At 38.1% G+C, this 17,296-nt stretch overlaps 2 protein-coding genes across 5 annotated transcripts; one reads left to right on the top strand and one right to left on the bottom strand.

Moving 5' to 3' along the window:
- Positions 1-257: 257 nt before the first annotated feature.
- On the top strand, positions 258-3,920 carry AFB5 (auxin F-box protein 5). Its single transcript, XM_021952480.2, has 3 exons — positions 258-1,369; positions 1,722-2,223; positions 2,303-3,920. Exons 1-3 carry the CDS (start codon positions 738-740, stop codon positions 3,065-3,067), a joined length of 1,899 nt encoding a protein of 632 aa, XP_021808172.1. The 5' UTR covers positions 258-737; the 3' UTR covers positions 3,068-3,920.
- Positions 3,921-10,715: 6,795 nt separating this feature from the next.
- LOC110751994 (pyridoxin (pyrodoxamine) 5'-phosphate oxidase) lies at positions 10,716-16,986 on the bottom strand. Of its 4 annotated transcripts, XM_021952568.2 has the most exons (15): positions 16,715-16,985; positions 16,446-16,628; positions 16,290-16,328; positions 15,747-15,914; positions 15,510-15,615; positions 14,649-14,812; positions 14,254-14,496; positions 14,015-14,103; positions 13,741-13,803; positions 13,543-13,633; positions 12,444-12,548; positions 11,871-11,941; positions 11,606-11,701; positions 10,970-11,075; positions 10,716-10,876 (listed from the first exon to the last, which is right to left on the bottom strand). In XM_021952568.2, exons 1-14 carry the CDS (start codon positions 16,868-16,870, stop codon positions 11,009-11,011), a joined length of 1,641 nt encoding a protein of 546 aa, XP_021808260.2. In that variant the 5' UTR covers positions 16,871-16,985; the 3' UTR covers positions 10,716-10,876; positions 10,970-11,008. The 4 variants fall into 4 exon arrangements, 3 of the variants coding, with proteins under 3 accessions (XP_021808260.2, XP_021808259.2, XP_021808261.2); XM_021952567.2 differs by having other exon boundaries at positions 10,716-11,075; positions 16,715-16,984; XM_021952569.2 differs by having other exon boundaries at positions 10,716-11,075; positions 13,741-13,791; positions 16,715-16,982.
- Positions 16,987-17,296: the final 310 nt, after the last annotated feature.

The raw sequence follows: 17,296 nt of genomic DNA, 5'->3' as shown, positions 1-17,296 counted from the left end.
GAGGAGAAAAAATGGGAGTGAGTAAGAAGAGCAGGGGGCGGCTAGGGATTTTTCTTTAGGATTTTTCTCAAAGAGCAAAAGAAGGGGGATGGGACAAGTTAACCAACGTAGTAATACAAGACATTGCTACATTTTAGCCAAATAGTTAATACAAGAAAAGAAAAAGAAGAGAACAGAAAAAGAGAGGAAGAAATAAAGAAAAAAGAGAAGCTAAATAATATAAATAAAGAAAGGGAAAAAAGACAAGGTTTGTAAAGGGGAAAACCCCCAAATAATGGAGGAGAAGTGTGGAGAGCCATTGGATAATACAGATGAAAGAGAGAGAAGAGAGAGAAGAGAGAGAGTGTGTGTGTAAGAAGAGATGGCATGGAGAATCCCAATGCTCAGAGACACTGAGACACAGACAGCAGAGCCCTACTGTTCACTCTCCCTTGTGACCAATTAAAATAATCCCAACCCACATCTCCATTTCTGCATATCACACCCACCTCTCTCTCTCTCTCTCTCTCTATCTCGCCCTCTCTCTCTCTCTCTCATCAAAACCCCCAAATCCAATTCACTCTCCCAGAGCCCATAACATGATCTGAATTAAAAATTCAAAACAGCAGCAAAAAGAGAGAGAAAAGATTCGATTTTTGTTTTTGATATTTGTATTTGATCAAACACCCAGACTCAGATCATCCCAAATTCAGAGACTGATAGCGAAACTGAGAAGAAAAAGAGTGAGAGAAGGGCTTATGGGGGAGGACCCTTCAATCCCTTCATCCTCTTCATCCCAAATGTCTGAGGACGACGACCGATCTCCGCCGTTTGATCTCATCGACGGTCAAATCGCCTCCAACAAGGCCAGGAACTGCTCCGGAGTATCCGGGTCATCCGGGTCGGGCGGAAACTCCATCGAGTACAGCGTCCCCTACTCGGACCAAGTCCTCGAGAACGTTCTCGAAAACGTGCTATGCTTCCTCACCTCTCGCAGCGACCGCAACGCCGCCTCATTGGTCTGCAAGTCGTGGTACCGTGCGGAGGCCCTCACCCGATCCGAGCTCTTCATCGGCAACTGCTATGCGGTCTCTCCACGCCGGGCCACGGCCCGCTTCACCCGGGTCCGGGCCGTGTCAATCAAGGGGAAGCCCCGGTTCGCCGATTTCAACCTCATGCCGGCCCATTGGGGGGCCCACTTGGCGCCATGGGTCTCTTCCATGGCCAAGGCTTACCCTTGGCTCGAGAAGCTCTTCCTTAAGCGCATGTCTGTGACGGATGACGATCTTGCCCTCTTGGCTGAGTCGTTTCCTGGGTTTAAAGAGCTTGTTCTTGTTTGCTGCGATGGGTTTGGGACCAGTGGGCTCGCCGTGGTCGCTAGCAAGTGCAGGTACTTTGCTAATTTTTTAATTAGTTTCAGGTTAAATTCATGGGTTTTGGTTAGCGTAAACAGTCGTTGATTAGATCCGTGAAATGGGTATTGGATTTGGAGTTGACAGGCTGAAGCTTTAATGGGTATTGTTTGGATCTGATTAGTGTTTTTAGATCCATTACGGTTTTGAGGGTTTGTGTGGATAGTAATGGTTTTCTATTTCCCCTTATTAAGTATTTGAATCTCCAAAGTAATGCTTTTTTCTCCCCTGCATGAAGCAATTGAATACCCACTATCAATAAGGTGCCTAAGATAATGTGATATTGCAATGGGGATCCAATACTGAGGTTAATAATGTTGTATTTTGCAGACAGCTTAGAGTGCTTGATCTGACTGAATCTGATGTTATGGACGATGATGTGGATTGGATATGTTGTTTTCCGGAGAGTCAAACCTGTCTTGAATCTCTGATGTTCGAATGTGTAGAATGCCTCATAAATTTCGAGGCATTGGAGAAGCTGGTGGCTAGGTCACCTTCCCTGAAGAAACTAAGCTTGAACCGCTTTGTTCCAATTGGGCAGCTATACCGTCTGATGGTTCGAGCGCCCCAACTCACACACTTAGGAACAGGTTCATTCAATACATCAGAGGTCATGGCTCAGGGTGATCAAGAACTGGATTATCGCTCTGCTTTTGCTGCTTGCAAATCCCTAGTGTATCTATCTGGGTTCAGGGAAATCTTGCTGGATTACTTACCTGCAATTAACCCTGTTTGTGGTAATCTCACCACTCTGAATTTCAGCTATGCGAATATCAATGCAGAACAACTTAAATCAGTCATATGCCACTGCCACAAACTCCAGACCTTCTGGGTATGTGCTCTATGTACTTATTTTAAAGCATTTTGGAGAACTTTGGCTTGTGGAGCTTACTTTTTGTATCTTCATGCAGGTACTTGATTCAATATGCGATGAAGGACTTAAGGCAGTAGCTCGAACTTGCAAGGACCTGCGTGAGCTCCGGGTTTTCCCAGTTAATGCTCAGGAGGATATTGAGGGTCCTGTTTCTGAGGTGGGTCTCCAAGCAATTTCTGAGGGTTGTAGAAAACTGCGATCTATTTTATATTTCTGCCAACGTATGACAAATGCAGCTGTGATAGCCATGTCAAATAATTGCCCGGATCTTGTGGTGTTTCGTCTCTGTATAATGGGGCGCCACCGGCCTGACCATGTTACCGGTGAGTCCATGGATGAAGGTTTTGGAGCAATTGTTATGAACTGCAAGAAGCTCACCCGCCTTGCTGTCTCTGGTTTACTGACTGATGGAGCTTTCAGTTACATTGGAAAATATGGAAAATTGGTTCGAACTCTCTCAGTTGCCTTTGCCGGTGACAGTGACACAGGGTTAAAACATGTCCTTGAGGGCTGCTCTAATTTGCAGAAGCTTGAAATCAGGGATAGCCCTTTTGGGGATACAGCATTGCGCTCTGGTTTGCATCACTATTACAATATGAGATTCCTCTGGATGTCTTCGTGTACGTTAACTCGCCAAGGTTGTCGTGAGATTTCTCGAGAACTTCCCGGCCTAGTGGTGGAAGTAATGAAAAATGAACAGGAGGAAGACACGGGTGAGCCTGAGAATGTTGATATACTATACATGTATCGATCCCTTGAGGGAGCCAGGGATGATATTCCAAAGTTTGTTGAGATCCTATAAACTTTGCACTTAGAAGTTGTTTCAAATTGTATTATGGCGGCATCTGAGCAAGTTAACCCTTGTTTTCGGGGTTGGGGGGAAGAAGTGTTGTGCGGGTGACTTTTATATATCCCGCGAGGTGGCTGTTGCACAAAAGATAATTAAACAACTTCTGGTCCTGGGCTGGGCTTTTGCAGTGACAATCAGGCACCACATGTGCAATGGCATTCAAAGGAGCACCGTAGACTACATTTATTTGCTTTGGTTCTTCAAGAGAACTCGGAGGAGGGGTGCGGATGCCTCTGTGAGGTATTGGATTATCCAATGTTGTATTGGTACGCTTCTAAATTTAATGTTTGTTTTTGCTTCCATATTCATTTGATCATAAACAAAGGCTGCCAGAGGCGAACGGAGGGAGGGTTTTGCGCTGATTAGAGATTGATAATTTATCCATCTTCAAAGGAACCATATTGTTTATCTTTTGTCCAGGAAATGGAGATAGTTCTCGGAGTGGATATTCGGAACAGGTTGAATTTCCACGTTTCTAGCCTCTTGTGTGCCACCAGTAGAGAAGTAAAGGAAGAGAGCTTAGTCTGTTTAGTTTTTATTCAAATGGTAGTTTAGTGTTTAAGCTGTAGCTGGTGAGATTTAAATGCCTAAACTGATACATCTGTCTCATTCTCTCTTTCTTTCTCTCTCTTTCTCTTTCAAAGTGTTTGTTTCTTTCAGATGTGTTGTTGTAGCACCTGACTGTTGAATTTATTATTGTTATTGTTAGCCAATGTGATATGGGTAATAAATGCCAAAATATGCATGGACCATATACCATATATATACTTGGTAGGTCTGCATCTTTGGCCTTCTTCTTTTTTCCCCCTTGAATGTGGAATGATAAATTGAATGCATCATCTCCTCTAATCTCTTAGCCAAAAGAAAAAAAGAACCCTCTGATCAATATAAATCACCATGCTTACACAAGATTTCTGGTCAATGGAGAAAACCATTTGGGATGAGTAAAAAAACTGGCTTTTACAGGTTTGGTTGCTCCTACGATTTGCTGTTGAATTGCATTATTGATTTTGGGTATGACCTGTATATAGTTAGGAGTGGGGACCCTCTAGTTTGATGACTTGTCACACCCCCGTGATTGCGTTATAAAGCAGCGAAGTCCAATAACTCACCATCTCTCTCTCTCTCTCTCTCTATCTCTCTATCTCTCATTCATAATTAGAAGAGAAAAATTTATCTGCCTTCGTTGTTGGTATTCCATTTAGCAAGATGGTAAAAGCAAACTTATCATCAGAGTGGGATCTGACTGTGCAATTGATCAAGTGATTTGGAACACAAAGGGTTCAGACCAAAAAAAAATTAAAAAGAAAAAAAAGTTGTTTCAATTCAAGCAAAGCTTGTTTTACTTTCTTGTCGAGCCATTGGAAGCTCAACCTAATGTTGGGTTCAAACCAAAGGATTGGCATCTCTCTCATCTCTCTCTCTCTCTCATCCATGTCTCCTGGATCGTCATGACCACGATCCATGAAGATCTTGAATTGAAGTTTGATTTGCTTACGGATAAGGGTGTGTGTATGTGTGCGCGCGCGTTCCATAGAAACGATAAAAGAACATCAAGTTTTTTCCAGTACTTTTGCTTATCCACATTGCATATGGTGGGAATAGTCTCTTGGATGACCACTGCCAAAGAATGAAAGAATGATAGCCTTTGCTTTTTGATTGTATCATTCCTTCTAAGTTTGCTTTTATTTTTTTCTTTCTTTTTTTTTCTTTTCGAGCAACCGTCCTTGTCCCCAGAGAAAAAGTGAACAACAAAAAAAAGTGGGGCAAACGAAAAACAAAAAAACTGATGGGGACCTTACACAAGGACGAGGAGTGACACATCAATCAATCTCAGCCGTCCAATACATTAAACGACCCCTTGTGATTGAGCCATCTCACCAACTTTGCACACATCAACCCATCATTTTTTAGATAAAAAACTTCACCAAATTAAATGGTCCTGGATGAAATAAGCACACACCTCATCAAACCCATCAACCCCCATTTGCTTAGCACATGCTTATACTGTTTGCTAAGCAAACACATTAACACATTAAATAGATTATTAATTAATATTTAATAACAATAATAATAATAAAAGTTGAGGGAGCTTTGTTTGGAGGTGGCTGATTGGTGAAGAAGAAGACCCAAATCAAGGTGTGGCCCACCAAAGTGACCATTGAGTGTGTGGGTCACGTGTACGGCATGAGAGCTTGCTGGGGGATACCATTAATTATTATTTTATTAATTAAAATTAGACATTAAAATATGAAAGTTACACCCTTTAATTATAAATAATCATGGTTTTATTAACAATAATATCATTGTTGTTGTTATTAAAGTAATGCACAGAGAGAGAGAGAAGAAGCTAACGTACAAAGTTTAAGTTTAAATTATATTTAAAATCCAATACAAACAAACAAACAAACAACAAAACCCATCCAAATGGCAATGGCAGGTGTTCAAGTCCAGAGAAGACTCAAGTGGTGGATAGTGGGTGCTGCTTGTGCTTGTGGTGTGGTGGAAAAACCACCCAAAAAAAGAAAAACAAAAGTCGGTGAAGCCAAAAGGGTTAGGGTTTTTTGGCTTTTTATTTATTTATTTTAATTTAAACTTTTGTCTGTTAAGCACATTCATGGCTGAACTAAGCACGAGGTCAACCACTAAAGTATGCCCCTTCCTTTCATTTTTAACAAATCTTGTTTTTTGTTTTTATTTTTCTCTACTTTGCACTCTTTCCCAGCATACTTTTCTTTCTCTAGTTTTCAACCCACAAAAAATCTTCTATATAAATTTGTAATTAATAATCTCACTTCTGCTGTTACCTTATTCAAACTTCTTCTTCTTTTTTTTTTTTTATTTATAAAAGTTTGGTTTGGTTCGATAATTATTTGACTCATATGCGATTCATGTGCAGATGTAAGTTATAGGAGGGAGTTAGATACCACTAAACTCTGTATCTCGAATATTTCAATTATCTTTTACAATAATTTCGATACATTATGATTCAACATGTTTATCGTGAAGTTAATGTTTGTGATTAATCATCTCCCGTCTTTAACATATAATATTTCTAAAGAACAAGTATGGAAATATAACTTTTAAACACGCATGTCTGCTAGGGGTTTTACTATATAATTTAGTTCTGGGTTGTTCTTAGCATAAGCATAAAGAAAACTTTGGATCCGATCATGGAGGTGACCATATTACATTTTAATATTAACATTAGGTTGCCGACATTTTAGCTGAACAGAAAACTTGGTTATTAATTTTAAATCATAATTGAACTTATAATATAAATTATAAATATTATTGAAATGGTGTTTGGTATCCTAATTAAGCTTGGCATATTACTTTTTATTCACGTGCAACATGTATATAAATTTATAAATTGGCAAAGCCAGTGAGACAGTGGCCAAACATGGCATATGCTAACAGGCCGATCGACGCCAATTCCAAACTCCAAAGTTGAAGAAAAGATGTATAACGAATTCTCTTGGAAATTGTGGGCACAACCATCACATACAAACAAATTTTAGGTTTAGACTTAAACCTATTATCTGGCTTCCACTTGGATGGACTGATGGAGGATGTAAAATACTTGATTATGATCATAAACATATGATTAGCTCATCACTTGCATTAATTCCATGCACCCATATGCACACTTTGATCCCGATCACTAATTTAAAGATGACATGATGAGCATAAAACGAGTTGTAAATTCAGACGTTATATATTTAGAATTTCATTAACAAAAAGAGAGAATGGTAAAGTCAAAGATATTTTTTGTTGGACAAAGAAGATAGTGTCATATGTTCCTTAATTTGAAAGAATGAAATTCTCATAACCCTAAAGCGAGTTAAAAAGAGATTGCTTCGATTTGGCGTTTGATAAAGTTTTGTTCTTATCAAATGGGGCTTCGAGTGCAACTTTAGCCAAATTTGATATTCAAAGAGAGTTGAAGCATCATTTAAAGAAGATTAGACATTTGACTAAAGTTTAGATTTTTGAAAAAAGACTGAGAGAGTTTCTCAAACACACTCCCAAGGTGTCATGAGGATTAGAATATAAGACCACTAGTCTACAAATCAAGGTACTTTTCCACTGGACTAAACTGCATTGGCCCTCTCGGAACCATAATTTGTATCAAAAGAGTGTGAGAATCGCCAATAATTCATAGCCTGCCCCATATAATTCCGAAAAAGATACAACCAAGTCATATAGTAAACCGTTAATATTCCTTTAATGCTCACCCAAAGGTCATAATACATAGGAAATCAAGCAAACCAAATGGGTCAGTTTCCCACAACACAAAGTGCCCCCCATGGAGGAGAGTGTCTGGGGGCATACGTGGCACTCTCTCATAGATTCTAGAATAATGGGCCCTCCCTCACCTCTTCAATTTTTTTTTGTTTTTGTGTTTGTGAGGGACACTATAATTTCCTATTGGAGATAAGATTGAACCCCACTTTGGATGTTTGTTTTGTACATTCAAAAGTTGTTTGAAAGGAAAAAAAAAGTTTCAACTCCTTTGAAAGCTCAAGAAAATGGTACACCAATCCACAATCCACACACCCACAATGATGATGTAAGCTATTGGGCACTACCATCTGAATTTCAATTCAGCTTTCCAAATATTAATCATAAAAACCATTCCTTCTCACCAAGTTTTATGTCAGTAATTTTCACATTTGTTTTCTTCGCCAGAATCCAAGTTTTGGGTTTTGGGTTTTTCTATTACTGCGTCATCCTAATTTTATGGCAGTAGTTTTCACTATAAAATAATAGCAACATGTTGAAATTAGCTTGAAGTGGTATAATTTCTCGTGTAGATGAGGTATGAATTTTGGGCTAACGACAAAAGACTTCTGAAGGTTTGGGGTCATTCCCATTCTTCACAAATAATATTTCTTAATTCTGTTGATCAAGGATATCCTTAATTCTAGTTTGGGTGCCTAGGCGTCTGGTTTTTGGCGTTTAGTGTTCTATGCCGGATTTTTCCTGGCTCGCGGTCTTTTTACCGATCGTTCTCTGGCCTTCTGTGGCCATGATTGGAGTTCCCGAAGTTACCCGTGTCCTCCCCCTTTGGACGACTGTCCACACTAGTTCTCTCTGGCCTCCTGTGGCCATGACTGGAGGTCCCAATGTTACCGGTGTCCTCCCCCTCTGGACTACTGTCCACCTTTGTATCAACCCTAAATGGGTATCAGTCTCTGTTATTGCTATGGCCTTTTCGGCTCTTGTACTGGTCTTTACGGCCTCTATACTGGCCTTTTTGGCTAACGGCCTCTGTGCCTGATCAATGAATGCAATATATCGCTAAGTTTCAAAAAAAAAAAAAAGAGAAGGTTATTCTTTAGTTCCCTAAGCACATAAGAAAACACTCATTAGAAGCTCTAGTGTTTATACATATTCATAAAAAAATGTTTTCTAATTCTTTTTTTCTTTAAAAAATGCGTTCTTTAACTCAAAGAATACTAGAAAAGGACTTATATCTCAAATGATTAAGAGCGGTTAGAAACGAAAAAAAACAAAGAGGGTTTATCCATACAGCCCATAGGTGCTTGCTTACACACATTATCATCCTTTAGCAATTAGAAATTCCAACGAATTATCAACTATTAGTTAAGGACGTGGCCACTCGCAAAGCAAATTGGCTGCTGAGGGGTCATTCAAAGAGACATTCTCAGGGGGGGTCAATGGCCTTCAACTATATCCATTAGCAATTGGCGTAGTAGAAATATTGATATAATCAGAAAAATGCTCTTGTGGTTTTGATGAGTTTTGATAAAAACAACTTTGCCCACTTGTGGAATATATCAAAAGAGGCCCAGGCCCTTTTAGGTGCATGATTTGAGAGAGAGAGAGAGAGAGAGAGAGAGAGAGAGAGAATCTTCTAATAATTTCTCCTCTAGAATTCTTTTCAAAAAAATTCCCCACCTCTTCTCCTTCTTCTTTAGGATCTTTGTGATATTGTGGGTGATGTGTAAACATGGCACAGTCAGAGTCCCCTTTGAATATTTTTACTCTTCTCTTCCATTCATATATAGAGAAGAAGGAAAATCAACAACCCAACCCACCTCTCTTCTTCAAAAGAAAAAGTGAGTGGTGTGGTCAGCTTGCATCAAATTGGCCTTTGAATGATATAAAGTAAGTGTCAGCCTTCAGTTTCTCAGCTGGTCAAAAGATCCTTGAAAATAATTAGTTTTTTTTAAGTATATATTTATTTTCATGGTGGAGCCAAATTCTGGTCAGAAATCATGATCATACTACCACAACACTCAAATATAAGCTATATTAATATTAGGAAGCCTCCAAAAACAAAGACAGTAGGCTTTAAGCAATTTGGAGAGTTTAAACTTAAACAAACTCAATAATTCTTTGTCCACCATTTCACAGACTATCATGCTCCCATAAAAGTCTGCAAAAATTTAGTCTCCCAACTTTAGTAAAGCATGATCAAACACAATTGACAAGAAGCATGCATTAAACAAACCTCCAAAAGCTTAAGATTTTAGCAAGGGCTTTAAATATTCTTAAGAGCAAAAAGAATTTCTCCTTTCTTTCTGTTTAATTTTTGCGCCACTGTGATTTTAAAATTATAAATTGTTATTAATTATGTACTTGTGGTGGTCATCAACGGCAAATACTTGTTAGTCAATTATGAAATTTGAATAGCAACAGTGTTAACTTTTTGATCCACTAGCAAAAGCAATTTCCATCTTGCATGTGACAAACTGTCACACTTGGAACTCCAAATACAGACCTGCAGCCAAGCTCCCATGAAGTGTGGCTGTGTTCAATGATGGTCATCACATTTAAACCTCGACAAATCCTCGTGAGGAGACAATGACAAGGTTGAAACCCTCTCACAATCACCCTCGCGAGTATATGATCACCCTATCCTATAACTTTTGCTACAAAAGACATGGTGACGAAATCTCCCAAAATTCGTCAGTCTATAGTTCCAATAACTCCAGCGATAGTGAGCATTTGCCCCATACTTGGGTGGAAGTTCGTAACTTTGTACCTCATCTTCCCCTCTTGACCTCCTTTACATAAAAAAGAACAGTTAACCTAAATTCAAACACCCTTCCTGCATTCAAGCCCAGGTGATGCCTCTAAAATTTTCATATCAAAGGAACAAATGTTGAGCTAAGACTTACCTGATCAAAAGTATTAGAAAAAGAGGTAGAACAGGCAGTGTGACTAGATTATAGGCGCTAGATGGAAGACTGCCACTACACTGGAGAAATAGGTGTTTTAGGTATGACTGGCTGATTCATGGAACTCCAAAACCCAAGTCCAAAACGAAACTTCTTGAAGAACATACAAAATAAACTTGAGTTGTTTCTTCCAAGCATATACATTTCATCATACAAGAATGGTACTGTACCAAACTTTTGGCACAGATCTCCGTATACCCTTAACAATGTAGTTCACCATTCATGCCTACCTGATTCACCAAATCGTTTATAACTAGTCTAAAATGTTCCATTCATTGGAAACAGAATACTATAGCACAGTAGAAAATGGCAAAAGAATTCAATACCATATGGATGATTGGATGATGGTGCCTTGTAAGTGAGGACATATGCTCCATCTTGGCAAACAATTTTCCAACCCAACAAAGTACATGTGTAATATATTCAATTGTTTTATTTTATGACTTTTGATGCTTATCCATAAGGCAAACAACAAATTTTTACTTTGGGCATAGAGTGTGCCTTCAGAATAAGACCAACACCATTCTAAATGTACATGCTCGTAACTTACCTGCCATTACATTACACATGGATGTTGGTTGCTAATGGAAGAAAGAGAACAACGAAAAAATAATAGGGGCCGTAATTATATAGTAGACAATACCCTGAAAGAACTTCACAATGAAGATGCTGAAAATACTCGTCAGGGAGCCAACCGCTCAATTTTCCACACTTGTTGTCCATTGATCTCCTTGGGAGAATATTGCAGCCTATCAAGAAAACATAATTTACACTCAGAATTTTGAGCTAACTACACGCTGTTCTTTTGGGTTTTTTTTTCTTTCTGTGGTGGGGGGGGAACAACATATGATCAATGTATGTAAGTATTCAGATTCCAACAATATGATAAACAAATCATGGAATAATAAGATTTCTATTTAAGACCACCACAGAAAAGAAAAATCTTTGAAATAAGTAAGAGTATACAAGATAACAGGATTTAAGATAACTTTTTTGAAATAAACTAACAGTATCAAAACCCAAAGGTTTGCTAGAATCAACTGAATCCATCCAAATGGTTTGGACCAACCCAACTCAACTTATATCAGAGTAACAGTTCATATCCAATCCAGAGAAAGAATAAATTCTATTTAAGTTTCAAGTATCCATGATACAGACACCAAAATATTTTGATGTTTTAGGCACATATCTGCTCCATTAATTTGTTACAAGCCGTCTGTAGATACTATTGAAAAAGCAATGTAATAAGACCACCCATCATAAAGGGGATAGAAACCACCTGTCATGCAAGCGAGACTTTTGGCCTTGCCAAAACTCAAACAGCTCTGGCTTAAGTCTGTATCCTCCCCAGTTTTTAGGTTTAGGAATTATGCTTCTGCACAGAAAAAACAAGTGGAATTTAATTTCATATTGCATACAAAGAATGCAAATCTGTTTCATTTTACTTAAAGGTTGTTCTGATTGGAAAGTAAACACATTGCAAAGATTACACCCATAGTCCACGGCATATAAGATGGTGGTAGGGGATTGGGCCAATGACTTACCCATCAGAGAACTTTTCCTCTAGCTCTTTGTATTGGTCATACAAAACATGCCTTCTAGGAACTACAGTGCTCTGGAGGAAGAAGATGCAAATTATTTATATTATTATAGAAAATTAATAGTATCAGTAAAATAGAGAACGAAAAATGGAATAATAGTAAAATTAATAATACAAAACGACCTTTACCCAATGAACCACCCAGTCATCCAAAATCTTTCACATTTATCTTCCCATCTACTGTGTAATCTTTGTTTTACATTTTAAGCTTTTGTAATTTATTTTTTGGTGGTAGGTTTAAATTTTGACGAAATACAGTCTGTGGCAGTGCAATTACACTAAATTTGGTTTGATAAAATTGGAAAGAAAAGAGTTGAAGAAATATGAAGACGAGTTTCGCCAAATGAAGTTAATTATCTCCCTTATTGATCACACAATATTAGTTTAAATTTTCTCACATTTTTTACTGATTCTTAAAGAAAACTTGCGAGCTTCAAAATTTATGCAACAATCAAGAATGAATGTATTCCGTCACGCGAGTGTTCAGGATTATCAGAGAAATTTGAAAGAAACAAACCTGCTTACTAACTATTGCTCCAATCTGACTTCCTCGAGGGCGGCTATGGAAGTACTTATCAGATTCCTCATCAGAAACTTTCTGTACAGAGCCTTCCACTCGTACCTACAAATCACTGATAATGTTAAGACATGATCTTCATCCACAAACATCATCAACGAGCAATGCCCCTGTAGTGCAAAGGCATGAAAACAAACATTTGCTTCTAGATCAAACGTTGGTAGTTCAGTAAATCAAAAATCTATTCCTTAAAGTCCAGGATGAAATCCCAGAATCACTACTAATGCTCAAGGTGGGCCAGAATATAGGATCACATCCGAACTGCACTATTAATTGAGGGTGACAAGTGTCCAAAAGTAACAGGACTCATAATCCAGAGAAGGCACCTAATTATGCCTAGAAATAAGAAAAAGAAGCAAACACTCACAATCCAGAAAAGGCACCTAGATAACCCTTTTTAAAAATACAAGGAACACAAACTCCTCCTCCTCCCCTTCCCCCCCCCTAAGAAAAAAGAAGAAAGAATAATTGCATTAAAAGGAATGAAAAATAAGCAACAGTACTCTCAACAAAATACTTAAGTTCACTATCAGTATTCCAAATTTACAGAGCGAGTAACATCAGAGTTACTGAAATTTCAAAAGCAATTAGCAAAGGGGGGATGCAATTGTGACTTCTTTTATTTGGGGGGTGAAATAGGGGGTACAAGACCCCAAAAACAAAGAACAACTACACAGACTTAGCGATACCCACCAATCTGGTCTTATGAACTCCTAACAAGCCCTCCACTAAAATAGAGCCGAGCTAACTAGGATATGGCATACATGCTTCGAGATCAGGTGTATGTGAACTAATGTGGTTTTCTTCTACCCAGAAAATCACCATTATTCTACTTTGCAAAGGGAATGGATATGTAAACAAAAACGATCTCCCTCACCCAGTTTTTCTAGTATCAGTATTTAAAGCATTTATTGAAAAGGCACCAAGGAGGTACAACCTACATCAGGCCAAAACAGATAAGTGGGTGTAACCCATGCACGCAAGCACTATATGCCCAACATTCTAAAATAACTAGTCTTAAAGTGAAAACACGTTTTACCTGCCGATTAAGACCATCCCAGTGGAACAGAAGAGATGCATGAGGATTTTCAGACAATTCATGTGCCTTTCGACTTTCATAGTTGGTGTACCTGCATACATTAATAGCATTGAATTAAGAATATTACAATCATTTAATGAAAAACACCATTCACGGCATTGTTGATGTATGTACAGAAATAAAAAGACAGATACTAACCAGACAAAACCATTCTTATCAAATCCTTTGAGCAATACCATGCGAGATGAGCTGTAAAAAAATCTAAATTATGTTGAGTAAACTAATAGAAAATCAACAGGTCATATATATGAATAAGAAAAATCATATGGAAATCCAAAATGATAATTGCAGAGAAGGAAATTTAAAAACTATAGTGAAACCAATAAAATGTCGTCTAACATGCAAGAACAATATGTGAAACATAGCTTAGTATTAATAAAAGAGACATAGTAACAAAGGAAACAGATATTACGGTTTTCCATTCTTGCTAGCAGTTGACAAGGCCATAGCATTTGGTTCCCTCAAACCAGCAGCCACTACATCGTCGAACCATTTGCGGAACTGTAAAATAGTTAAAGGCTTGAAATATGAGGGGAAGCTTTGCAACTAAATGTGACAAAATCAAAATCAACTGCGCATTTAACTAATCTGTACCTTTTACAACTAAATGTGATAAAATTGAAATCAACTACGCATTTAACTAATCTGTACCTGATCAAAAGGATCAGCCTCCACCTGTTCCTTGAGAAACTCAGGAGAAATATAGTTCTCTCTTAGAGCCGATATATCAACTTGTGCTGGCCTTCCAATTCGGACACACATAGAAGTTCCAGGATATGGTGGAAGACGAAGCTTATATTTATCAGCAATAGATGGTGGGACAAATCTACCACCCAGAAAATGGTGAGGACCAAAAAATTTCTTTGCACACAACTTCGGAGCAGTCAGAGAAACCTGGAAAGTAGCAAGTTTTCATCAACAAGATTGTTCATTATAAATAAAACAATATAGATATACATGTAAATACACGTCAAATTTTCTAAACAAAAATCAAAAGTGCAATGATGTGTAGGAAAGACCAATTGAGGTGTTCCTCAAGAACATACCAACATGTCAGGTTTGATGCCTTCAGCACCACCATCCCCTTCAACATGCCACCCAGATGGAATATCTATGGAGACAATAGCGGAAGACTTTTGGTGTGTTTGATTATAGTTATTTATACAAACAAGCTTTTGGATCAGATTATCAAAAGGGGGCCTTGGGGAACCTGAAGCATTACAAATGAATGCAGTTAGATATACCATGTAGGCAGTTAAATAAATACCACAATCATCAAGAGTGAAGAATTTATAATCTGGATGAGACTTATCAAGTGGTCAGATGTCAGGGTCTACATGAACAAAAAGAGAATAGACCCATAAATCCGAATTGAGAGTTTTTCAAAGGACAATGGCTTATCTAAGAAAATTGAGCATGTCAAAGTTAATCCTATGAAAACACCAGAACTATCTTCTGCAGTGAATTCTTAAAAAGTTAGTGTATAGCAACATCTCAATTTAAACATGAATGAACTGAATATGTGGGAATTTACTAGGTCCAATATGAATGCACTGAGAATTACCTAAGTTGAATTCCAATATATGATCCAAAAGGGAAAAAATTGAGATGTCATCAAGCTGTAGAACAAGTAAAATCAGCACCAGGGAGAAATAACAACCCAGACATTATTTTGAGAGATTGCCTGGCAATTTCAGGCATCCACTATTCATATGTTCACAGAGTTTTTAGATAAATGTAAAGTATTTCCTATTTATCACGACAGCTCTTTTACACACAAGACAATAATCGAACGAGAATCAGAGTGGTTGTGTCAGAAAAAAGAAAAAAAGAAAAAAGAATTGTATTGGCATGGTGACTACATAGAGAAAAAAATAATTTTCCCAAAACAAAAATTTAGTAATTACCATGGAATGAGAAACCAAACATTGCGTCTACAATAACATCAAAGTCCTTTGACAAGTCCAAAGGTAGATCTTCCACTGAGATGAATGGGACTGACAGTGATTCCAGCTGCAAAATTACTCCATCAAATAAGAATATCTTCTAAAACAAGCCTCCACGGAAAATCCAACAGCCCCCATATATATGTATAATATAACCCCACATTCAAAGAGTTTTCAACTTTGAGTTCTATTCCATACTTGAGTAACCAGACCAGTATAAAGAGGCTTAGCAGTACGCTTTGGATAACAAACAGATGGTTTATATCCAAAGTGATGCAGGTGACGAGCAGCCACAAGACCATCACCACCATTGTTTCCAGGGCCACAAATCGCAAGGACACGATTATACTCGCTCGGTTTATAGACCTGTCGAATAAATCAAGCAACAAAAATAAAGCGTCATATAACATGAATGAAGTTCCTCACTCCCACTAAATGAACATTGCAGTAGGTAGTGGCGTATTGCAGAATACTTAGATGAAATAATCTCATTGCATCTCAACAGAATGCTAGAAATATCACACCATTCAGTCATAATGAGAGGGAAACGTTATAACACATCTTCTATTAGCAAATTAAAGATTACAATTTGAATTCGTGAATGTGCATGATCATCATCAATAACAGGACCAATCAAAAAGTGCAAAATCAAGGAAACAATAGCATAACAAACTGCAAAGACAATGAGCTCATATTCAATTAATCTCAATTGACAGAGAGAAGAGAACAGAAAAGCATTACCTCTGCTATGGAAGTGGCCACGCTCAAACCAGCCAATTCCTGCAAAGTCAATAAAAACGAAACTTTATGCGAACCCATGATTAGGATTGTGAAATAATTAACTATTAACCGAACCCAGGATAAAAAGTTGCTTAAAAAACCAAAAAAGAGACTGACCATTAACTGGTCGACACTGAAGCCGAGAGGACCCATGAGAATCTCATCAATCTCAGCAGCTTCACGCTGCGTCAGGTACGATATATCCTCAGTCATGCTGGGTGGTGACCCAACTCCCACCGCGCTACTGGGTTTTGAACAAAAAGCACGAATTGCAGGGCTTCGAATTGGATGAAGAAAAGCCTAGAAGGTGAACATACGATATGAATTCATTGAATTGCTGGTTAAGGTTAGAATAGCTTTTTATTGAGAGAGGCTTAGTAGCTTACCAAGGAGAGATTGGAGATAGAGTTGTGGAAAGAGCGAGAGACGCTGTAATTGTAGTAAGTGTGAGAATGAGAAATGGGTTTGGGATTGGAAGAGAGTGATTGGTTCAAGAAGAGGAGACGTGTCATTTTTCTGCTCCTGCGTGCCAATGGCCACATTGGTCGAGCAGCAGCGTTTGCTTCTTTTGCATCGCTTCTTCTTCCACTTCTTTCTGATAGTGAATTGTGAATTGTGAATTTGTGATGGCCAAGTGTTCCTTTTGGTTTCTTAAGTTTCTGGCTTTGGTACAGTGACGTTGCCTTTTAGTGTTAAGCTCCAAACGACCGACCACAACTTGTAGTACATAGACTAGGCAAAGTTATTGTGGCTTGCGGTTAAGTGTCTAGTCATTCAAAAGAAACCACCTTTTTTTATTATTTTTTCTTTTAAGAATGTGATATTTTTTTATTGTTGATGTGTAATTAGCAATTATCACATGTGTAAGCCATTGCAAAACTCAACCACATGTTTCATGTGACAAATTTTGACACGACACGATTCAAATTCGACACAAAATTAGTAAGATTTTCAATTTAATACATGTT

Source organism: Prunus avium, chromosome 1 (assembly GCF_965620075.1).
Source record: "Prunus avium chromosome 1, drPruAviu1.hap1.1, whole genome shotgun sequence".
Lineage (NCBI taxonomy): Eukaryota > Viridiplantae > Streptophyta > Magnoliopsida > Rosales > Rosaceae > Prunus > Prunus avium.
Note: the sequence above shows the minus strand (reverse complement) of the source record. Positions and strands in the feature narration are given on the sequence as shown.